The 22,228-nt window shown below is 49.9% G+C and overlaps 1 protein-coding gene across 1 annotated transcript in view; it reads left to right on the top strand.

The window, feature by feature from the left end:
* Window positions 1-22,228, top strand: part of Itsn2 (intersectin 2) — a 101,675-nt gene that overhangs the window by 74,384 nt on the left and 5,063 nt on the right. The window contains exons 29-36 of the mRNA XM_033762143.1: window positions 11,724-11,845; window positions 14,433-14,539; window positions 15,278-15,461; window positions 19,275-19,373; window positions 20,777-20,944; window positions 21,312-21,527; window positions 21,698-21,872; window positions 21,967-22,072. Coding sequence (XP_033618034.1) covers window positions 11,724-11,845; window positions 14,433-14,539; window positions 15,278-15,461; window positions 19,275-19,373; window positions 20,777-20,944; window positions 21,312-21,527; window positions 21,698-21,872; window positions 21,967-22,072 — 1,177 coding nt within the window. The remainder of the gene's footprint in view (window positions 1-11,723; window positions 11,846-14,432; window positions 14,540-15,277; window positions 15,462-19,274; window positions 19,374-20,776; window positions 20,945-21,311; window positions 21,528-21,697; window positions 21,873-21,966; window positions 22,073-22,228) is intronic.

Raw genomic sequence — 22,228 nt, 5'->3', positions numbered from 1 at the left:
TTGTAATGGACACACTGTCCCGAAGTGGCCGTTCCTCTTTGCATCCCTGCCAGGGATGAGTGAGAGTCCTGCTGCCTGGTCCTGGCCGGCGTGTGGTGACGTCAGACCTAGGGACTGGCCGTCCTAACGGGTCTGTAGAGGTGCCTTGCTCGAACGTGCATTTCCGTCAAGATATCCAGTGTAGAGTGTTTTTTCTTACATTTATTTGCCATCTGCATGTGTTCCGTGATAAGGCATCTGTTGAGGCCATGTCCTGTTTTTTAATTACATTCTTTGAATACTTTGGGTAGCAATTATTTATCATAACATCTTTGGGGACATCTTCCCTAGTCTGTAGCTTGTCTTCATTCTCTTGATGTCTTTCGAAGTTTAAGTTTTAACTGTAATGAAGTCCGGCTCATCAGTTCTTTCTTTCATAGATTTTGCCTTTGGTGTCACCTCCTGAAAGTTACCACCCAATCCAAGGTCGTGTAGGTTTCCCGTGTTATCTTCTAGCATCTTGGGCCTGTGATTTAATTTTGTGTTGATTGTGAGTCCATATGAGTTAACTTTCACAAAGGATGTAGATCTGGGTTTTTCTTTCATAAATTTGTTAGTACACGTTTGCATTGCATAATGATTCCACTCACTGTGGGGGGTTACGACACGTACGTGCCGTGTCTTGGTTCTCTTTACACCCCTTCCCTCTCCTCTTGAGGACCTTCCTGTGCAGAAAGATCCATCTGTCTGCTGATTCATCTTTTGCAAGTGGACTCCCCCTTGCTCCAGCCGCCCTTGGCAAAGACTCTTCTCTGTTGTATGCCTTTGCCCCTTTGTCAAAGCTCAATTGATCATAGCTCTCTAAGTGGGTCTAATTTCTGGGCTTTCTGTTCTGTTCCATTGATTTCTTTGTTCAATACCACATTCTCTTGGTGGCTGTAGTTTTAGAGTAAATCTTGAGGTTCCGTAGTATTAGTCCTCCAACTTTTTTCTTTTTCAATATTATTTTGGGTCTTTTGCCTCTCTGTATAAATGTTAGAATCCATTTTTTATACATTTTAAATTTTGTTTTCCACGTTGGGGCGTGAATTGCAGTGCCTCACACACTAAGCTATACCTCCAGCTAGAATCTGAGTTAGGTTTTGTCATTTTTGTTATTTTGTTTGTTTTGTTTTGTTTTTTGGTGCTGGGGGTTGAATGCAGGGCCTTCATACTGACCTCCATCCCCAGCCCCTTCCCCACCATTTTTTGAGACAGGTCCTCACAAAGTCACTGAATTGCCCAGCCTGGACTTGAATGTGGGATGCTCCTGCCTCAGCCTCCCAGAGTGCTAGCTTTACAAACATGCACCATCTATTCCCAGCTTCAAATCAGTCTTTGGTATTTGTTTTTGTTTTTGTTTAGGGTTTTGGGGTTTTTGAGACAGAGTCTCACTTCATAGTTTAGGCTGGCCCTGAACTCACTGTGTAGTCCAGGCTGACCTCTGCAGCAGTCCCTCAGCCTTCTGAGTGCTGGGATTACAGACATGTGCCACCACACCAGGCTTCAAATCAGTTTTTTAATCACTTTCTCAAACTTCATTTTAAACAAGAACAACACATATGAAGGATGTGTCTAAGAGATATTTTAATGCTGTTGTCAAAAGATAAAGATAACTTAATCTTCCAAAGCCAGTGATAAAATGTATACATGGGGAAGTGTAATGAGAGGTACGGACTTCCTGCCTTCTGACCCCTGGCTTCAACTGTAGGAGGGGAAGATGGTTCTAGGCGTGGTGGGTCACACCCGCAATCGCAGTTCCCTGGGAGCCTGAAAGGAGATCACAAATCTGAGCCCAGCCTGGGCAGTTTAGCGAGACCTTGTCTCAAAGGGTTGGGGGGTCAGGGGCTCAGGCCAAAAGCTCTGAGTTCTATCCCCAGCACCACACACAAAAAATAAGTATATGAAAACATGTAAAAACGTACATTGCAAATGGGACTTGAGGCCTTTATGAAGCAGTAATTCAGACACAGTGCATGCTAGAAATGACAGCTAATCCGTAATAAACATGGGTGGCATACAGAGCAGTGAGCTCAGCGCTTAGGTTCTCTGGATAAATGGATCAGAGCTCAAGTCCCATCCAACTCCAGGGCTCCCGCAGCTGCTACTCCCACGCCCACCCTGCTCTCCGCTTTCCTAATTGGGCCTCTGCTCTTCCAGACCACAAGGGCAGAGGTAATGCATTCGTTTATGACAGAGGTAGAAGAAAATGAACTGCTTTCCAAAATCCAGGCTGGCCGAGCTACAGCTCAGGGTCCTGGGAAGACCGGCGGTTGAGATCCCCGTGTCACTGTGATTATCCAGAGTGCTAGAGAAGCAGGGTGCCCTGACTCAGTAGTGTGGGGATGTGGTATCCAGGTCGTCAGAAAGCTGGAAGCTCGTACCATTGGGAGGGTCAGAGGCGTAGTGGGCTGCCCGGTAATACCCAGAAAAAAACATGCAAAGGAAACCCTCTGGCCCCAGGATACTGCTGTGTAGATACAAAGAGCTGCCTTATAGGGAAATGAGCTATAGATCCAGGGTTCTGAGTGTGTGTGTGTGTGTGTGTGTGTGTGTGTGTGTGTGACAGAGCAGAAGGGCATATGAAAGGACCACACACGCGCACACGCACACACTTAAAGGAGACTGCTCACCTTTGCAGTGCTTTGGCTCTTTGGTGTTCAGAATGTTTCTCCCAAGCCCTTTCTTCTCCAGAATTCAGCTCAGCAGAAGACAGGTCAGGTTTACACACCTGTCTTCAGTAAGTGTAACACAAGCATTGTTTAATGCAGCATGACTTTTTGAGTGTTCAGACTGGAATTGAGATTTGGTGGCTCTGAAGTCTGTGGCAGCTTCAGATTCTCTTCAGAAGGGGTCAGAGTTGTTTAAGTTATCCAGAAGTAAATCACACATTGGCACGGCTATTTTCATCGCTAAGAATTGAAGGTTCTGTGTTGGGTAAATACGGAGAGACTGCAGTTCATGATATCTCTTACTGTAAACAGCGCACCACTTCCTTTAGTTAAGTTGGCATTATAACTCTGGCAGGCCAGAAAACCGTGCAGACGTTACCCAGAACTAACTGCTGTGAGATCCAAGGTCTGCGGTTTACTGTTAGGACACCTGTGTTGTCTCAGGCTTTTGACTATTATAAATTTCAAAAATAAAACAAATAAAATATTTCTTTTTCCATTTGCACTTATCAACAGAGTTGCTTTTAGAAGTTCTAGAATACTACTGTTTTCTGATAGCCGAATATTTTGCTTCCTAATGGTTGTTGACATTTAAATACAATATGAACTTCTTCCCTTTCTTGTCTTTGATTGGGCAACATTACACTTGACTAACGAACTTGACAGACGTCCAAGAGACACGGGAGAGGTGGGGTGGAGCCCAGGGGCAGAGCACTTTCTTGCATGCCTGAGGCCCTGGGTTCAATCCCCCTCACCTCAGAGAACCTGAGTGTGGCCACAGGAGACTGTAGCCCTGACCACCCGGGCAGGAGGATCCTTTGAACCAGGAGTCTGAGACCGGCCTGGACAACATAGCAAGACCTCACCTCGAACAAAAAAGACCAGAATTTTAAAATTTGGTCAACAATTATTTAAATTTTAAAAAGACAAATATCTGTGACTTCCCAGTGGGAATGTGCTACCTGGTATATTGTATTCAATAAATATTTGCCAAGTAAATAAAAAGCTATTCTCTTACAAAATAAAATATCCAATAGCTTTCAAGTCCCTGATAATATTGAATATAAAGGCGGGCTTCAGAAAATGCGCAGAATTTGGTCTTCTGGTTTCACTGTTAAAATCTTATCTTTCACTGAATTTAAATACAATGCAACTGAAAACCACTAGGCGATACTCTGACTGGGTAATTTAGTGCACAGAAAATACCACTGAAATGGGCATTGCTGTCCTCAGAAAGGGCAAGGACTTTTACGGGACTTACGACATGTCTGAACGAGCCCTCTTTGTATTAGTCAGCACACCTTGTCTTCTGTGCTCCATCTTTTGGAATCTTCCCAGATCTGACCTTTCTCCTGCCCTGAGCTTCTCTTGTTTGCGTGTCCTTGCTTGCACTGTAATTTAGAGCAGCGGTTCCCAACCTTGATGGTGGACACAGAATTTTCACAGCTGTGATTCGTGCTTTGTCCCTCCAGGCTCCACAACTTTCCAGCCCCTCCTAATTATTCCTGTGGGACTCTGATCTGATAGGAGCCATGATCTCTCGTTTTTCTTCTTTGTCCACTCTTGCTGTCCACCAGAACCGACTGGGAAGTTTTCACCAGTTTCTCTGACCATCTGTTACTAACGTTTATCTTCACATCACTCCCTGTGAATACCCGTCGGGGACCTACCGGGTGGGGCACAGCAGGGAAAAGCCTGCCCTCTTCAAGCTAGTGGTGGAGTAGGGTGAAACAAAACCAGCAAGACGAATGCAGACTGTGTCGTACCGTAGAAAAATGCAGGGGAGGGAGTGCTGGGCAGGAGGTAGGTTCGAGGGGCTTCATTTGGAATAGGACACTCCTGTAGAGCTCCCAGGGGTCATGTGGGAGCAAGGCCTGGAAGGGTGCGGAGGGTGCCTGGAGGGCCGTGTGGCGCCTGGAGGGTGTTCTAGGCACAGGGGACCACAGATCCAAAGGATCTGCACAGGGAGCTGCTGTGATGTTTGAAGGTCGGGGTTAGGGTTCCAGGCCGCTGGAACAGAGCCAGAGTGGGAGGGGTGAAAAGGACCCGGGACCCAGGGCGGGTGGGGGGGGATTGTTTAGGCTCTTGTGGGCTTTCTGCTCGAATGAGAAAAACCCACTGGGGAGTGCAAGGGAAGGAGCAACAGGGCTTTAAAGGAATCTCCTGGCTTGTTAGATTCACATGCAGGGAGGACAACAAAAGCAAGGAAGCGCGTTCAGATATCGGAGCACCGGGCCTGGGTCAAGGTGACAGGGTGATCCCACTGAGGAGCGGCCGGCCGAGGCAGGGATGCGTCTTGGAGGTGCCGCAGGTGGATCCGATGGGGCGTGTGAAGAGAGAGGTGTGAAAGGTCCTCACCGATGTGGAAAAGGACGGTGCAGGAGGGGTGGTTAGGGAGATAGCCCAGAGCTGGCTCGCGATGTCCCCGTGACCGGCCTTTTACACTGCCGAGCGGAGGGTACGTGTGAAGAGGTGCTGAGGTGGTGACTGTGGCAGCAAACCTGCACCCCTGTGAGCCGGGAGCCTGAACAGATCACTGGGCCCCAGCTCAACAGGAGGAGTCTGGAGAGCCAAGGAGGACGGAGCAAAGGAGCCAGAGGGGCCGAGGGGGAGGGAGGGGCTGGGTTGGAATCCAGTGGGGAGCCCTTGCCCAGCGCCTGCAGAGCCAGGCTTCATCCCCAGCTCTCGCCCCACAGAAGAGGGGCTGGGTAACGCTGTCCTGGATGTTCATTTTCGTGATGGCCAAGTATGCCGCCTGGGGTACTGAGAAGCTCTTTTTTGTTAAGAAGGTTCTCCCCGTGTAGTTCAGACAACACTTGAATTCATAGTGATCCTCCTGCCTCAGCCTCTTGAGTGCTGGGATTACAGGCGTGCGTCACCACACTCCGGCTAGCGCCTCTTTCAACGAAAACATTTGAAAATGATGTTAAATCTGTAATGTTCCTGCTGTATTCGGTAGATGTTTTCCCAAACAATAGATTCTCTGGTATTTATTGAAACTCGTTCTATGAGTTCTTATAATCTATATTCTGTTCTGTATATGCCCATCGAACCAAGCTTAAAGTTAAAATCTTTCACATTCTTACTAATTCTCCTTGAGACGTATGGTAAACTTCACTACTTTGATTATACTTGTGTCTTTTTTCCTCTTTTTAGCGGGTAGATGGGAGTAACTATCTTTTATGTCATACTTTGAGGCCTTCTGTTTGCGGTAAGATCAGAAACTATTGCGTCTTCCAGGTGAATCACGGAAATCGTCTTATGCAGATCTGGAACCCTAAGCTGTCGGCCGCTAATAAACTCCCCAGCTGCTACTTTAGAATTTGTTTGTACAGCTTTCCCGGCTGTCTATTTACAGCATTTCTATTTTCAGTGTTCTTAATCCAGTCTTTCTTTTCACTAGCAGATTTAAGCTGTTTTCATTGATGAGAATGATTTGATGCTTTTAACTGTATCTGTTGTATTCCCTCCCACCCCATTCTGGCAGCATAGGGACTTCTTTTTGTTTTCTTTCTTTTTTTATTTTCTTTTGTTTTGTTTTATGGTGAGAGAGAGAGGGAGTGTGTGTGTGTGTGTGTGTGTGTGTGTGTGTGTGTGTGTGTGTGTGTTTGGAGTGTGTTTGGGATCCAACTTGGGTCCTTGTGCTTGGAGGCAGGTGGCGGAACCACTGAGCAAAATCCCCAGCCCTGTGTGTGTTGTTTTTTAAGACAAGTTCTCACTGTGTAGTTCAGGATGGCCTTGAACTCACTATGTAGCCCAGGGTGGCCTCAAATTTGTGGTGATCCTCCTGCCTCAGCCTCCTAAGTGCTTGGATTACTGACAGGCATGTGCAGCCACACCTGGCTCATTGAGATCTTTTATTTCCTATATTTGCTTTTATTGGTTTAGAAATTATGTGCTCTATGTCCATTCTTTCAGTAGTTACATTTCCATTTTTAGCATCATGCTTGCCTTAATGAACTCTAAATTTAAACAGTGCCTCTGTTCTGATCAGTGTCGAGCAGTGATTTATTTGTAAGGGGTCTTCTCTTTTATGTTGTTTTTGTGTCTTAAATCCACCTTATATCACCTACCAACTGAGCCATTATTATTATTAATGTTGTTATTTTATACAATGATTTTTTTTTTATTTTTTGGCATATAGACTACTATTTCTGGTCACTGCTGTGGCTTGTATCTCCTTATGTCCTTGTTCGGTTTCCTCCTTCCTGAAGTACTTGTCTATCTCTGTCCTATTCCCTCCCCTCTCCCTGTCCGGGGACTGAAACTCGGACCAGCACACTAACAAGTGTGGTGCCTCTAAGCTGCACCCCACCTATGAAACCTATCCCCTAACCGTTCCTTCAGTTATGTCTGTGACTCTGATGTTGCCTGAAATCATTTTCATTTCTCACTCATATACATACTGTAGTACAATTAGGTTTCTAAAGTGCCAGTTATGTTTTCTCTTTACTGTCTCGTGTTGAGATGTGCAGCCAGTGCAATGGCTGTGTTCTGTGCTTATTCTGGCTTTACTTCTCTGATTGTTTAATGATTTTTTTTTTGGTGTTCTGCAGTCTATTTATGGACTTATTTTTCATTTTTTTCTATCAGAAGCCATTGTTCCTCCTACACTGAAGGACTGCGTGATTTTTCAGTTAATTCTACCAGCGTCCCGTCCATTTTAATCTCAGCACTGCCTGCCTCTGGTCTTTCCGTCTCTCTTCCTAGGAGGTATTCATTGGAGCTCGTCCTTGTGTGTCTCACAACCTCTGTTTTATGTTTTCCATCTCTTTCTGGGCTGTGTTCTAAGTAATTTCTTTAGATCTGTTTTTAAGATTTACTAATTCTTTTCTCCGATGTGTTTCGTCTGCTATTTATAATTTCCATAACAATATTTGCCACTATTTATAGGCTTTACTTTTTTACTTATGTCTTAAAGCCCTTCCTATATGTTTTGAGTTGTGTAAACATATATATTTTACATCTCCATTTGTGTTTTTTCCTATGAGCTTATGTTCTTGGGGTCCTAATGCTCATTTTTAATTTGTGATAGATCTGCTCCATATTTTTATAATCTTTTTACTTTATGCTCATCTTACTGAGACCTGATTTTCTGTGGAAATCCTGTGGAACTAGGACAGGGAATGTGGCCGTCTACACCAGCTATGCCTTTTCTTTGGCCGGCCACCCTTGGGGTGTCTCCAGCCAGGGCCAGTTTCTGTGTCAATCCAGTTCAGGACTCCTGGACTCCAAGTTTGAGTGATTCGCAAGCCCAGCATTTCCAGTCTTCTCCCAGCAGAGTCAAAAGCTTTCTTGCCTTCTCACCGTCGGGGTGGGAAGATTTTTTTTTTAGTCCAGCCCATCTTCTTCACTCTCCTGCTAGAACCTCCTGTCTGTGGCCAAACTCAGGCAGAAGCCAGCTAGAATGGGAGCCTAGCGAAATCAGCTGCAGGCTCCATCCCCTTGCAGAACAGAAAGGAGAAAGGTAAGTGACGGATCTGGGGACAGGGAGGCCCAGGATGCACACGACGGTCACCACTTAGCAGGTACGGTCAGAGCTTGGTGCGCAGTGTGTTGTGACTGTCAGACAGGGCCTGAGCGCTGGCAAAGGGCTGGGGGAGCCAGCTGTACGGAGCAAGGACAGGAGGAGTTGCGTTACGGATGTGGTAAAGTACAGATCTCAGTTCCGTCACAGAGTGCTATTTGGGTCAAATTTCAGGTGTTCAGTAGTCACCTGTCGCCAGTGCTACTCTGTTGGGCAGGACAGGTATTGAGGGTAGCAAGGGGGTTCACTCTATCCATAAACCCTAATTCTCCACCAAAACATTTTACTCTCCCTTCCCTCAAAAAAGGGGTCTGTGGCAAGTAAACCTTAGCAACTCTGGGTTTGTCTCTTGAGGTCAGGGCATTTCAGACCCTGACAGGCCAGTGTGTGTCGTGGCCCAACAAGAGCAGTACACAGTCCACATGGTCCAGGTTTTCCTTACAGGACAAGAACGTCCTAGCCCACTCTGGTACTGGCTGATTTGCAGGGAGGAGAGAGCCTGATGGCGCGCAGAGGAGATGCTCAGAAAGCGTCCTAAGGCTGAGGGAGGAAAGATTCAGGCCAGCAGAGTAGCAGCTTAGCTGAGGAGCCGCGCTGTGGGCAGCGGAGTGGCCACAGCCCAAGTGAGCACCCTGCACGTGGCAACACTGAGGTCCTGCCACCTTCCTGCGTGCTGGGTCCTCCCAGCGGTGGGACAGAGCGGAGTGTCCAGTCTTGGAGAAGTGAGGAGGAGAGTTAGCGGGGCTTGGCCGGGAGGGTGGGCCAGTGAGACGAGAGAGGGTGCTGAGGAGCGAGCTGCCTTGAAGCAAGGGTCTTGTGTGTATTTTAAATGTAGGATGGGAAGGACATTGAACCCATGCTGGACTCAGCGGAGAGCAGCATCAACTGAAAAGAGCAGTGTGAAAGAAGGGGCGGTCATGGAGGAGCGGGCCAGGTAGGGACGGTGGCTGTGGAGATAGGGCTGCCAGTACTGGCCGGGAGATGAGCGTAGGAAGAAATGAGCAGAGAGGTGCAGGACACCGGAGAGAGGGCCGAGGGCAGAAGTTAGGAGCCGTGATAATGAAGCGCTGGTCCCTGCAGACAAGAGTTGTCTCCACCCATCAGTAACGCTTTGGAAATCACTGAGAACCTGGAGCTTTCCCTGGGTCCCAAGCCATTAATCCACACGGAGAGGCCAGTGTTCCTGTTCCCGAGGTGGAGTGTAAACCACTGTCACCCAAAATGTGAGAGGAGCAGCCCCGGCTCCACGGCGCACGGCCTACAAGATGGTACCCAGGCCGGCGCATCGTAATGATTATATTTACAGTAATGACTTAGAAGAAACAGTAACAGCCACATTTAACTTCAAACGAGTACATTTAGAGAAAATACCAAGTGATAGTAGCAGTGGCACTGTCAGAAATCTTGGACACAGAGCATGAATGAGTGGAGTTTTCGGAGCGCCGAGAGGTGGGCTGACCTCAGAAACCGTCCCTTTGCGTCCATCACCACCTGGCTGTGACAGCACCGCCAGTGTCGTCGGCAGCTCCGTTTTGCCAGCTGTCCAGACCTTTGCTGTGCTCACTGCACAGCAGCCCAAACAAATGTCCCTGTGAAGCGTCCCGATTTGCCACACAGCGGAGTGCAGTGCAGACCCCACAGAGCTCGGCCCCTTGGAACTCAGCGGCCTTATTATGAGCTCTTCTTGGTACTGCCACACGCACTCTTCCAATCCGTCCTTTCCACCCTGACAGCCATGTTTCAGAGCTGTTGTCCGCATCTGCAGAAAATGAAAAGTCTGTCTTCAGTGAGGTGATCTGTAATCCAAGGTCTGGACAAATATTAATGGAGATACAAAGGGAGTCAGAAAACTTTTAAGATCTGGTCTTGGCTTTGCTCTGTGGCCCCCTTTGTCTGACTGTGACCGTCTGATCTGTCTCGGCGCCCCTCATTCCCAAGCCCTGCGCTAGGACACATCTCTGCTCCCTTCCTGATGGCCTCCGGGACAACAAGGGCTTCATTTGCCTTCCTCTCTCCCGACCCTCTGAAGTGTGCCGCTGGCTGCCTGGTGGAACAGCTTCCCAGGTGCTGTTGAAAAGTTCACCTGAGCAAAGACACACAAAACAAATCAAAAACAACTGACAAATCAAGTAGCTACTAGAACAGATCCTGAGACTTCCAACATTGTGATCTGATAGCATTTATAGAAAAAATAAAAGGCATAGAAAACAGTTTCATTGGCTACAATTTAGTCACCCAAATGATCATTGGGTGGAGCTAGTTAATTGGTTGGAGCTTAGTTGGTTAATTGGCTACAGGCCCTTCTGCAATCAACCAAAACTCAGTCTGTGATTAAATTCTGTATCGGTTTGTCTGTCCAAACCCGTGGCCTCCCACAAATTTTATTTCACACACCTGCGTGTTTTTGCTTTTGCCTGAGGAGTTCCTGAGGCATTCCCCACCCCGCAGTGCATCAGGAGGCCCTTGCCTCCTGAGTGACTCTGGGATGTGTTGCTTCACAGCGTGACATCTGGCTCAGCTCCGATGTGCTGTGTGAGGAAGGAGAGCCAGAGGGAGCGCACTGCCCTCGCCCTGATGCCAGGTGCTGTGACTCCTCCAAGCCACTTGTGATGGGGCGCCTGCACTGTACCCCAGACTGGGGGTTCCTCATCCACTGTGTTAAAGCAGCGATCTTGTCGGGAATTGCTGGGCCCTGGGAATTTTAGGTTCTCTAACCTCAGAAACTTTCCTTGAGAAATCCAGACATGTTTCTTAAATGTTTTTAAATAGTAACTCAAAGTAAGAATACATTTTGGTCCCCAAATACACACACAGAGTGGTACCTTGGTTCACAAACGTAATTCATCTTAGAATTTGGGGGAATATAGCCACATTTATGTTTGTGAGGGGAAGACAGCTGTGGTTGTTTGTCACCTGATGTGGAGTTTGTGAACAGAAGCTTTGTTGAACACTTTTGTTTGAGAACCAAATAGCTTCCAAACAGAAGTGTTCCTGAGCCAAGGCATTACTGTGTGCGTGTGTGTGTGTGTGTGTAGCCAAGAACTTTCACAATACTTACCAAAGCTGTGCCGACAATACACTATTTTTTTAATGCTGAGCTTGACCAGCATTTTAAAAAACTAAATGGATAGTGACCCACTGTTGGCTCAAGATCTGCAGTTTGGAAAACACTGGCCTCAAGTGTTTGATTCATTGAATCATTTCAGTAAATTAAAAAATGTCTCGAGGTGGTGTCTGCCAGCTGAGCTCAGGTGCTGTCTGTGGAGCCGGTTCTGAAAGTCCTTAGGCTGCCGTGGCCACTCTGAAGACCACAGCAGCGCACTGAGCAGCGCACTGACATGTCTCAGGCCAGCGGCCCACGCTCCTGTGGCGCCTGCAGCGGGCCATGGGCCCGGAGAGTGGTGCTCTCTCGAAGCAGCATTTGTCAGCCCAGTGCATCTGCTGATCGATGTCTTCTCTGCAGAAACAACTACAATAATTGTAAGCTGTACCCCGTCTTTCCACAGGGTGCGCTGATCTCCAAGCCCTGGACACGATGCAGCCAGCTGAGAGGAAGAGACAGGGCTACATCCACGAGCTGATCCAGACGGAGGAGCGGTACGTGGATGACCTGCAGCTGGTCATCGAGGTGAGCGCCCCACGGCGGCCAGCACCTCCGGGCTCTCACACCCGGAGCGGAAGTGCGGCCTCACTTTTTCCTGTTTCGTCTCTGGAGCTGGGGCTTGAACCCTGCTTCACCTCCAGGTAGGCATCGCCCCTGGGGTGCGGATCCCAGCAGCCCACGGCTTCAGATCGCTGTCTGCAGTGTTGATGCGGGAGGAGCGGGCAGGGCGTGGGCTCTGTTCCCCCGCCGCTGGGCTCCCTAACGCGCAGAGAACCAGCAGACATGGAGATGCCTGAGTTGTTTGTGGGGCCCAGCAAAGAGGGACAGGGGTACGGAGTATGTGTAGAGGCCTCAACCAGACTGCACCTCACATTTTTGCCTCGCTGTATTTACTCGGCTGTTTTGACGTCTGGCATTTTCACCCTGTCATTTGCACAGGAATTATAAAGCAGTAGAAGTATTCACCTAATGTTTGTGTCACTTTAGAAAACCTACAAGGGGGCTGAGGATTTGGCTCAGTGGCACCGTGCCTGCCTGGCAAGCACAAGGTCCTGAGTTTGAACCCCGGTACCAAAAAAAGAAATCTACAAGGAGCAAATTGTAAAACATTTTCCAAACAAATGCTCCATATTTAGTTTCTGCTTGTTGTGACCAGTGGCTTCTACACTGGTGACGGCCGTCTGTTGAGAGCAGCTCCTTCAGGTGGATTCTGTTTGAGTGAACAAAGGAAGACCGTATTTTTCTTTGGTTTCCACGGCTCTTGGTTCCCAGTAAATGTGTGGAGTTCCTCAAGTGAGAAGAGCCGTTAAGTAAGAAAGCAGCTGAGGAGGACAAGGGTCTCTGCCCGGGCCACCTGGCTGTGGCCTTGCTGGCGGAGGGGAGCAGAGGCCTGGCCTGGGTGCCTGGGTGTACAGAGCGCACCTGCTCCACCACCCCCTGCCCTGCGCCTCCCATCTGGGGACCCCCTCTGCCCCTGGCCCATGAGCTCTGTGAGAGCAGCACCACCAGCCTGGCCCTCTGCCGTCCTGAGTGGACTGGATGCGGTGTCCGCATGCCTCTGACCAGAACCACCGGCCGAGGGCATCAGACCCATCGCTGGTCAGAGCCGTCTCTGGGTGGGGATGGCCGTGGAGGGCTCTGGCTGGAGTTCAGAAGGTGAGAGACAGGTGCTCGCCCACCCTGGGCCCCGCCTCACGCCTGGGGCCTTGGTTCTTCCCACTCTGTTCCTTGTGGGAAGCGGTAGGGGCGGGAAGCTGTGTCGGGATCAGGGTTTAGGGGAAGAGCACGGATGTGGTGACGGCTGCCGTCTCGGTGTGAGTTCCCGGGGCCCAGCCTCCCCTGCCCTCGCTCCCCTCCCTGACCCAGCACAAGGTGCCGCGTAGAAGAAAGAAATAGGTGGCATAAACAGTGCGTACGGAGGAGCTGACAGCCAGCCGCGCCCTGCCTCCGTGGCAGCCCTGAGCAGCTGGGCTCTCCGGGGCCTGCTCTCAGGGGGTGCCACAGTGCCCCCTTCAGAGGGAGCGCCCGCCTCTGCGGAAACCGGGCTCCACCTGCAGCTCAGCCCAGCACGCATCGGTGTGAGGAGCAGAGTGCAGGGATGAGGTGAACGGGAAGGCGCCGGTGCCCCGGTTCGAGGGCCCGCTGGAGATGAGCACAGTGGGGCGCGGTGGGGCTGGGGCCCCCGAGGGCCGCCCCGGCTGAAGATCTGCCAGTCAAGCTCCGGAAGCGGAGGGGCGGAGCGGGCACAGAGGGCCGAGGGACCTGCGAGTCGTCCCTTGTGGCTGGCAGGTCAGGTGCCCGGGGAAGCCGGTGGGGTCAGCGGGGGACATCTCAGCTGTAGACCTCAGGGAGCTCAGATCTGCTGCTGCTGCCACTGGGGACCGTAGACAGCTTCATCAGGGAGCACTGTGTCCATCCTGGGTACTTTGGAAAGATCGCGTAAGAGAAGAGTTGTTCCAGAAAGTGGCCGTATTTCCTTGAGGCTTTTAAAGTCACTCCTGGGGTCGTGTTATGTGGTGGAGACTTGGACTTAGAATCAAAGGGAGCGGTGTTGGGCTTTGTGACTCTGTAGACTCCGCAGCCTCTATCTTCAGGCGTCCTTGAGCTTCAGCACATTGCTGGTGAAGCTACGGAAGGATGCTGTGCGCACACAGGCGTCTGCTGTCTGTACACGCAGGGATGTGGACAGAGCATCGTGATTCCCCTGCACCCGCCAGCCTCTCCTTCCGCCTCTGCTCGAGGTCATCCCAGGGCAGCGGAAGTCACCGCTGGATTTCTCACAGACTGTCCAGGAACTCTGGGTCCTCAGCCTGGCTGGAGTCCGGCCTCCTCATCTTGGGTGCTTTGTGGCCGGGCCATTCAGCCTTCTTGGTGTCCCTCTGGGACGGGGCAGAGAAGCCCCTCTTCAGCAGGAGAAAGAATCCATCCTGATCAGAGTTCAGACAGCAGAACAGTAGGAAATTGTGCAGCCTCAAATGTACAGTCCTAATTATGCTTTTTTAGAAGTACCGTGACCTCGAGAGTTTGAATGTATGAAAACACTGATTTAGACGATGCCTAGGGTGTGTGTCCTCACTGCCCCTAATATATTTCTCCTCTGTTTTGAACCTAGGTTTTTCAGAAGCGGATGGCGGAGTCAGGCTTTCTCACAGAAGGAGAAATGGCCTTGATCTTCGTTAACTGGAAAGAGCTCATCATGTCCAACACAAAGCTGCTGAAGTGAGTTCCGGTCAACACAGCTGTTTTCAGCCCCCTCAGGGTTTCATTCTAATCTCACTTTGCGAAATGCTCCATAACCACAAAACACATCATTATTGAGAAAAATAAGGAACTAGAACAAAGAAAATAATTAAGCCAAGACAAAATTAAATCATCAAACGAGCAATATACTATGTGTGGCTCTAAGACCTGTGATTCTAAGACATACGGCTCTGGCAGGAGGAGCCTCAGCTCAGGGCCAAGCCCTACTGTCCAGTCTGGCAGCCACTAGCCCCATGTGAAGTCCCGAGCTCGAGTCCCTTTCTGTCCCTCATCCTGTGAGGACAGATGCCCCGGCCCGGATGGGCAGTCCCGGCCTGACGGTGCCCCTCTGCCTGTGCCCAGCCTCTGTGGCTACTGTGCCCTTTTCTTCCCTCACACACTACGGGAATTTCCTTCTTCTTGGTTCAATTGCATTGGTTAGAATTTCTCAGAAGAAACTGCTTTCCGAGGTTAAAATGAAGCCAAACCAGTTGTGAAGGCCAACGACAGTCGTGTGCGTAGGCTTCATTTTCTTTTTCTTCTTTGCTAGCATTTTCCTCAGCTTGGCCGGGCCAGCAGAGCTTTGGGCCTGCTGTCTCCTTTTCCTCCCGGCCTTCCCCTCCCAGGGTGGTGTCGTCTCCACTGGTCACCCTGGCACTCATCCTTTAATTGCCGAGGACTTTGGCCGAGAAACAGGCGGGAATGTGTTGTCCGCAGGGCCTTGCGGGTCCGGAAGAAGACCGGGGGAGAGAAGATGCCAGTGCAGATGATCGGGGACATCCTGGCGGCCGGACTGTCCCACATGCAGGCTTACATCAGGTTCTGCAGCTGCCAGCTGAACGGGGCAGCTTTGCTACAGCAGAAGACGGATGAAGACGCGGAATTCAAAGACTTTTTAAAGGTAACCGCACTCTGGGCCCTGCAGGTGTCTGCAGGAAGAGCAGGCAGGCGGCTGCTGGGCCCGAGCAGCAGCTTCCCCGCTGTGAGGCAGTCTCAGCAGCAGCAGCGGAGACAGCTGCCCCTGGCCGTGTCCAGGGAAAATGTAAACGTGGCAGAGGGTCTCGGTAGCATGATGCTGCCTCTTGACTCACTTTTCATGGCACTGAGGCTGTGATTTCTCCCGTCGAACAGCAGGAGTGGCGGGTGTCTGTTTGGTTGACAGGGTCTCACTGTGTCATTCAGGCTGGCCTTGAACTGTGGCGCAGCCCAGGCTGGCCTCAGACTTAAGGACCATCCTCCGGCCTCAGCCTCCTGAGGGCTGACGTTACAGACGTGCACCACTGTTAAGCAGACTTTACCTGCTACTTTAACTTCTCAGAGAAACATTCAGAATGTCACTTTCTTCATTTTGTAAATTGTATTTATTTAATAACCATGGTAGTCCAGAAAGAAGATAGCTTGCTTCAGTGGATAAAATGTAGCAGGGTAGGATAATTCATAAAGTGCCTATCTGATCCTGTGCGAACACCAGAAGTACACTCTGGTATCATCGAGGCTCCCAGAAACCGAAGCAAAAAGGGTCTGTTCCACAAAGTCATAGTCAGAGATGAAACAAGAGAAATAAAGCTAGAACTGTACGCGGAAAGGACACTGCAAATGAGTTTGTAATGAACACTGACTCCCTTACAACAGTACAGCAGCGAGCTTCCCACAGCTGGTTACTGGGCTGGTGGTCACATTTGGAGAAGTCGTTTTCATTCGGTTGCTCAGCAATACAGACTGGTTGTTTTGGGTGTTTTTGTACCAGGGTTCCAACTGAGGACCTTGCGCTTGCCAGGCAGGCAGCAGCACCACTGAGCTAAGTCCCCTGCCCATAGAGACTGTTATACACATGTTAGAAGGGTGAGAGAAGTGAAAGTAAAATCCACATTCCTATATGCTTCTTTTCTTTGATGAACTATTGTGACCATTTGCACAATGATATCAGTCTCTTAAGGTGATGCATAATTTAATATTGTCATTATTAAATATGGGAAAAATAATTCAGCATAAGGTATAAGATGTTCAGACAGAATAAAAATTCCAAAAGGAAAATAGAGAAGACAATAAAGTTAAAAGCACAAATGATACCAAAATATCCAAGGACTAGATGGAAAAAATATAACTGGAGTAAAAGAAATAGAAAACAACACAAACAAGTAATAATAAGAATGGATGTACAGATATCTCTTCCAGCTTATATAATTCCAAAATGCATACTAATCAACATAAAAGCATTAACAAAAATTATAATTTTCTACCAAAATTTGAAAACTGGTTCTTGGTTCCTGATTCCTGAAAGCTGGTTTCATAAGAATAAAAAATCTGAAAATACTGTTAACTGAGGAGGTTGGGAAAATTATTTCAGAGGAGTTGAATTCGTCTGATGGATAGAATGGTGAATTATTTCAATTATAAAGGAATAGATTATTCCAAATTACATCATTGTTACAAATCACAGGAAAAAATGCAACAACCATTCATTCATTCAACTGTTCATTCTACAGGGCAACAATAGCGCTGACCCTAGTGCCTGTTTCTGAATTTGTATTTAACCATAAAAAGTTTTAAGTTAAATATAAAGTTGTTAGACTCAATTAACATACACTTCACATAATTGAGCACTGTCCCCGGCTACTAGGAGAGGATACTTGCTTACAACAAGGCAGCTGCTCAAGCTGCCTGGCTCCAGGGGCTGGGTGAGCAGAATTACCCACACACCCAGGGCCAAGCTAATCGGCAGTGCTTTCAGAGAGCAGCACATACTGAGCATTCAGCACACGGTCAGTGTGCTTTTCCTTGTGAGGACCTTGGATGCACAGGGGTCCAGGACGAGGCATGGAGGCCGTGACCTTCAGGGGTGAGAAGTGTGGCAGGTGAGATTGCCTAGAAACAAACCAGAAGAAATTCAGAAACTACAATCCTAGAAACCAAACGTGATCCAAATATTTAGGTGAATTCAGGATTAGTAGCCTTCATGTTTTAAAATGATTGATAATAGAATTTAAAATAAGATAAATAGGGGCTGGGATTTATCTCAGTGGTGCTGCTGCCTGCCTTGCAAGCGCAAGGTCCCAAGGTACCAAAATAATAAATAAATAAAATAATTTGTCATATAAGACATTGACCATTTATTTTTTAATTCTCTAAGTGACACTGTAACTTAGATGTCAACATCATTATAATTACAGCAATAATAAAAATAATAATGTTTACAGTCTCATAATGAAAAGCAAAGTGTTAGTTACATCAAAAGGCAAAATCTAGGAATAAGGCTCAATGTAGAGCACTTGCTTAGCGGGCACAAGGCCCTGTTCAGTCCCGGTACCACAAGAAAAAAGGAGGTGGGGGCGCAAAATCTAGCAATAACCAGTATCCCAAAGTGATACTTCTAAAACCTCACAGAGGATAAAGGTGAAAGTTCAGAGATGCTTGTTACAGCAGCATAGAGATCAACACAGATACAGATCTATCCAGAAACAACAGGAGGGGCAGTTTTACCGTCCAAGATAGGGAAATGATGAAGTAAACTGTAGTACATGCATTTTTTATTCATTAATTAAATTGGTACATTTTAGGTGTACATTAGGATCACATTCATCATTGGGAATTTGAACCTGTACATGATGTGTCTTGGTTCTTATTTTTTCCCATTCCCTTTCCCTCCCTCCAAACTCTTCCCTATTTACAAAAGCCTTACTTCCCTTTTCTTCCTTCTTTTTTTATTTTTCTTTCCCTTCTTTCCTCCCCCCATCCCCACCCAGTTCCCCTTCCCCTTGGACCATTTTCCTATTTCACAATAACTATTACAAATTTTGGTTCTCGTTTACACTTTCAGTGTCTCACACCAGAGAAACCATCCGGTATTTACACACGTGTGTCCTGTTTATCTCACTTAAGCGTATGGCCTCAAGGTGCATCCATTTAGCTAGAACTGTCTCTAGTCTGTCTTAGTTCCTGCATTCTCAGCCGCGAAATGTCGCCACCCTAGAGTACCAGCTCCTCTTGAGGTGCTGCTAGCACTAGGAGTAGAAGCACATGAGATACAGTCATTGACCTTGAGCATTCGGGCTGATCGGATGGAGACACCTAAACCACGGTGCTCTTTCCTGAGTTACTCGGGGCTGGTGTGGTGCCTGCTAACAGCAGCCAGAGAAGGTCAGGGAAAGGAGGGAAGGTGTCCAAGGCCAGAACCTGGCCAAGGTGGGAGCACAAGCTGAACCTGAGATGGGTCACTGGGCCACACGAAGAAAGGGCAGCGGGACGGCACTGGCAAAGGCACATTTGTTACCTGGCTCACGCAGGTGCTCTAAAAATGGCAGCAATTGTTTCTAATGAAGTAGAGACAGGGAAATGGCTTTGGGACCTCAGGTAAGGAGGTGCATCACATGGCCAGGGTGGAGCTCGGAGAACATCTGGGTGTCAGCCGTGGGCATCAAGCAGCAGCTGCCTTCCAGTGGGCGGGTGGAGGAGACCCAGAAAGTCCATGAGGTGGGGAGGCAGCGGGGGAGCGCTGCGCAAGGCCAGCCACGCAGGCCACCTAGTGTGTGAGGACAGCCGCCAAGCAGCTGCTGGGCTTGGCAGTGAGCAGAAGGACTCCTGCGGTTAACCTGACGGTGTGTCATTCTGGAACTTGAGTTAAAAGAAATTTGGACTCTAAAAAGTGTGTGGCCTGCGCTTCCACTGCTCTGATGAGGGCCAGGGTTTTCTCACAGGCCTCTCCGCTGTTTCACAGAAGCTGGCGTCGGACCCTCGATGTAAAGGGATGCCCCTGTCCAGCTTCCTGCTGAAGCCCATGCAGAGGATCACCCGCTACCCACTGCTCATCAGAAGTGTGAGTGCCCCAGCCGGCCGCTGCTCCCGCTAGGAACTGGGCCCTGAGTCCCACAGCGGCCAAGAGCTGAGGGAGCACCTTGTGCCCCAGAGCCCCACAGACCAGGCTTCTCTGTGTGTGTGTGTGTGTGTGTAAACGTGCAAAGGAACGTGTGTGCGTGCAGGGTTGAAGCCTTCACTTGGGAAAATAAAGGAGGCATCTGATGGCACTTGGGTCACCTGCCACGCTGCTTCCCAGAAACTCCCCAGGACACACTGCCACAGCACATTTGTTTGCACGAGGTCATGGCCCCCGAGGTGTGCCGCTGTGGAAGCTGTCTGGACCCCAGAGATAGTGCGGAGTGCCCCAGTAGCACAGCTTAGCTGTCTGTCTGCTGAGATCCGAATTCATGTGGCCCCGGAGCGCCTGTACCCAGACGTCCCGAGTCTCGGGCTCAGCGTGTCCTCACCACGCTCAGGACTCCAGCTCTCCCCAAGTCAAGATTCTGTCTTCCAACATAAGCCGTGTGGGCATCTTAAGGCAGTATACAGATCATTATTCCACCAATTACTGATAAAACTTACAGGGAAAAACAGCAGGAATAATGCAAGACTACTGAATATTCCTTTTTGATTTGTAAGCTACGTGAACTCAGCGTAGACCCCATGTTATAGCTGCCTGTGCAGACTGAGCCACTAATACAGACCCTGGCCCTTCACTGACACATCTGGGGCACACATGTTGCAGAATTTAGACTGTAATTTAAGTACCAGATATTTATGACACCCAAGTAAAACCTGGGGCAGCACTTTTCACCAAATATTGACCCACCACATCCCTACAGTGACATGTGAGTAATCACTGAAAGTAGAACAAATACCGTTCAGGTCAGGCTTGCCACCAAATGAGCAATGCGTAAAAACTTGAGGCTTTCAGGCTTTGTTGCATCTGCATTGTAAACAGGACTGTGTAGCTGTGAGGCTATAGCACAAAAGCCCAGACAGAGGGACTGCACAAGCCTGCGTTCTGGCCTCTCCCTGTAGCATTAGCACTTTGGAGTTGCTTCAGAATGAACTAAATGCATGTCACCTGGATGCTAAGGGTGTGACTTTACTGCATGTCGTGTGGCCAAGGAGTCATTGCTTTCATCAGGATTTTCACAAGGATGGGGATGCCCACTTTGCCGTTCAGCCAACTAACACACTTGTCACAGATGCGGCCAGTCTGTACTGAAGGGCTCGCGCTGAAGGCCGGTGCCTTCAGTGGCTGGGGGGAACAGAGGCACCCTCTGCGGTAAGGCTGATCCCCAGGCCCCAGGGAGAGAGCAGCAGATCCGCACACAGGTGTGAGTGGTCAGTAAGCACAGGTGGCTGGGGTGGGCTGAAAGGGGAGGCGCTCCCTTGTGATGCCGTGCTGTCCCCCAGATTCTGGAGAACACCCTGGAGAGTCACGTGGACCTCTCCTCCCTGAAGCTGGCCCTGGAGCGGGCAGAGGAGCTCTGCTCCCAAGTGAACGAAGGAGTTCGGGAAAAGGAGAATTCAGACCGACTGGAGTGGGTCCAGGCACACGTGCAGTGTGAAGGCCTTGCAGAGGTGAGGCTGTGCTGACCCGGGCAGGCCCCGGCTTCACACACACACACACACACATGCATGCACACGTGTGCATGGTCCACACCTCTCTGTGCTCGCTTCTGGTCCTGCCCTCCACAGACGCCCCTTGGAGTGTCACCCTCCTGGCTGGTAAGAGAGACAGCTGGGGTTTTTGTCTTGAATTTTTTAGTCAGTGTCTGTGGATGGTAGTATTATTTCCACCGGGCCACCCAGAACCAGGAGACTTGATTCCCACCACTGTCCCACCACCGAGATTTGCGGTGTGGCCCACAGGCCCGGGCCTGGCCTCTCGGTACTGGGGGGTTGGTGCTGCTGGGACTTACAAGGTGGCATTTTCTTTCTCCTGCAGCAACTGATTTTCAACTCCCTCACCAACTGCCTGGGGCCCCGGAAGCTCTTGCACAGTGGGAAATTATACAAGACCAAGAGCAATAAGGAGCTGCACGGATTTCTCTTCAATGACTTCCTGCTTCTCACCTACATGGTTAAGCAGTTTGCCGTTTCCTCTGGCTCGGAGAAGCTTTTCAGCTCCAAGTCCAACGCGCAGTTCAGAATGTACAAAACGGTGAGTGCTGCGGCCCGTGGCCTGTCCCCTCCCGGACCGGCCCTGTCCCCTGGCTGTGCTTCCTGAACCCTTCCGGAGCGCCCCAGGGCGCAGTCAGGACACCAGGCCCACGCCCACCTCTGCCGAGGGGAGACCTCAGACCCAGCCCCTCCTGGCCCGGATTCTTTCAGCCCATTTTCCTGAACGAAGTCTTGGTGAAGCTGCCCACAGACCCTTCCAGCGACGAGCCCGTCTTCCATATCTCTCACATCGACCGGGTCTACACCCTGCGGACGGACAACATCAACGAGAGGTCAGTCCGCCCAGCTCCCCCGTGGATGCGGGTGGCAGCCACAGCCCTGCGGGGTGCGGATCCCTAGCGCACCCCAGCACTTGCTCCCTGGCCCATGGTGGGTCCCCCTGTGTGTTAGGCGCATCTGGTGGTCGGGAGCCGGGTTAGGGCCGCATTCGCAGTCCAGGCCCGCGCTGGACCGAACGCTGGTGTCCGACCCGAGCAGTCCGCCCAGCTCCCCCGTGGATGCGGGTGGCAGCCACAGCCCTGCGGGGTGCGGATCCCTAGCGCACCCCAGCACTTGCTCCCTGGCCCATGGTGGGTCCCCCTGTGTGTTAGGCGCATCTGGTGGTCGGGAGCCGGGTTAGGGCCGCATTCGCAGTCCAGGCCCGCGCTGGACCGAACGCTGGTGTCCGACCCGAGACCCGAG

This window comes from Fukomys damarensis, unplaced genomic scaffold (genome assembly GCF_012274545.1).
Source record: "Fukomys damarensis isolate Sample0158 unplaced genomic scaffold, DMR_v1.0_HiC HiC_scaffold_2, whole genome shotgun sequence".
NCBI lineage: Eukaryota > Metazoa > Chordata > Mammalia > Rodentia > Bathyergidae > Fukomys > Fukomys damarensis.
The sequence above is the reverse complement of the archived record's forward strand: the minus strand, read 5'-3'. Positions and strand labels throughout refer to the sequence as shown.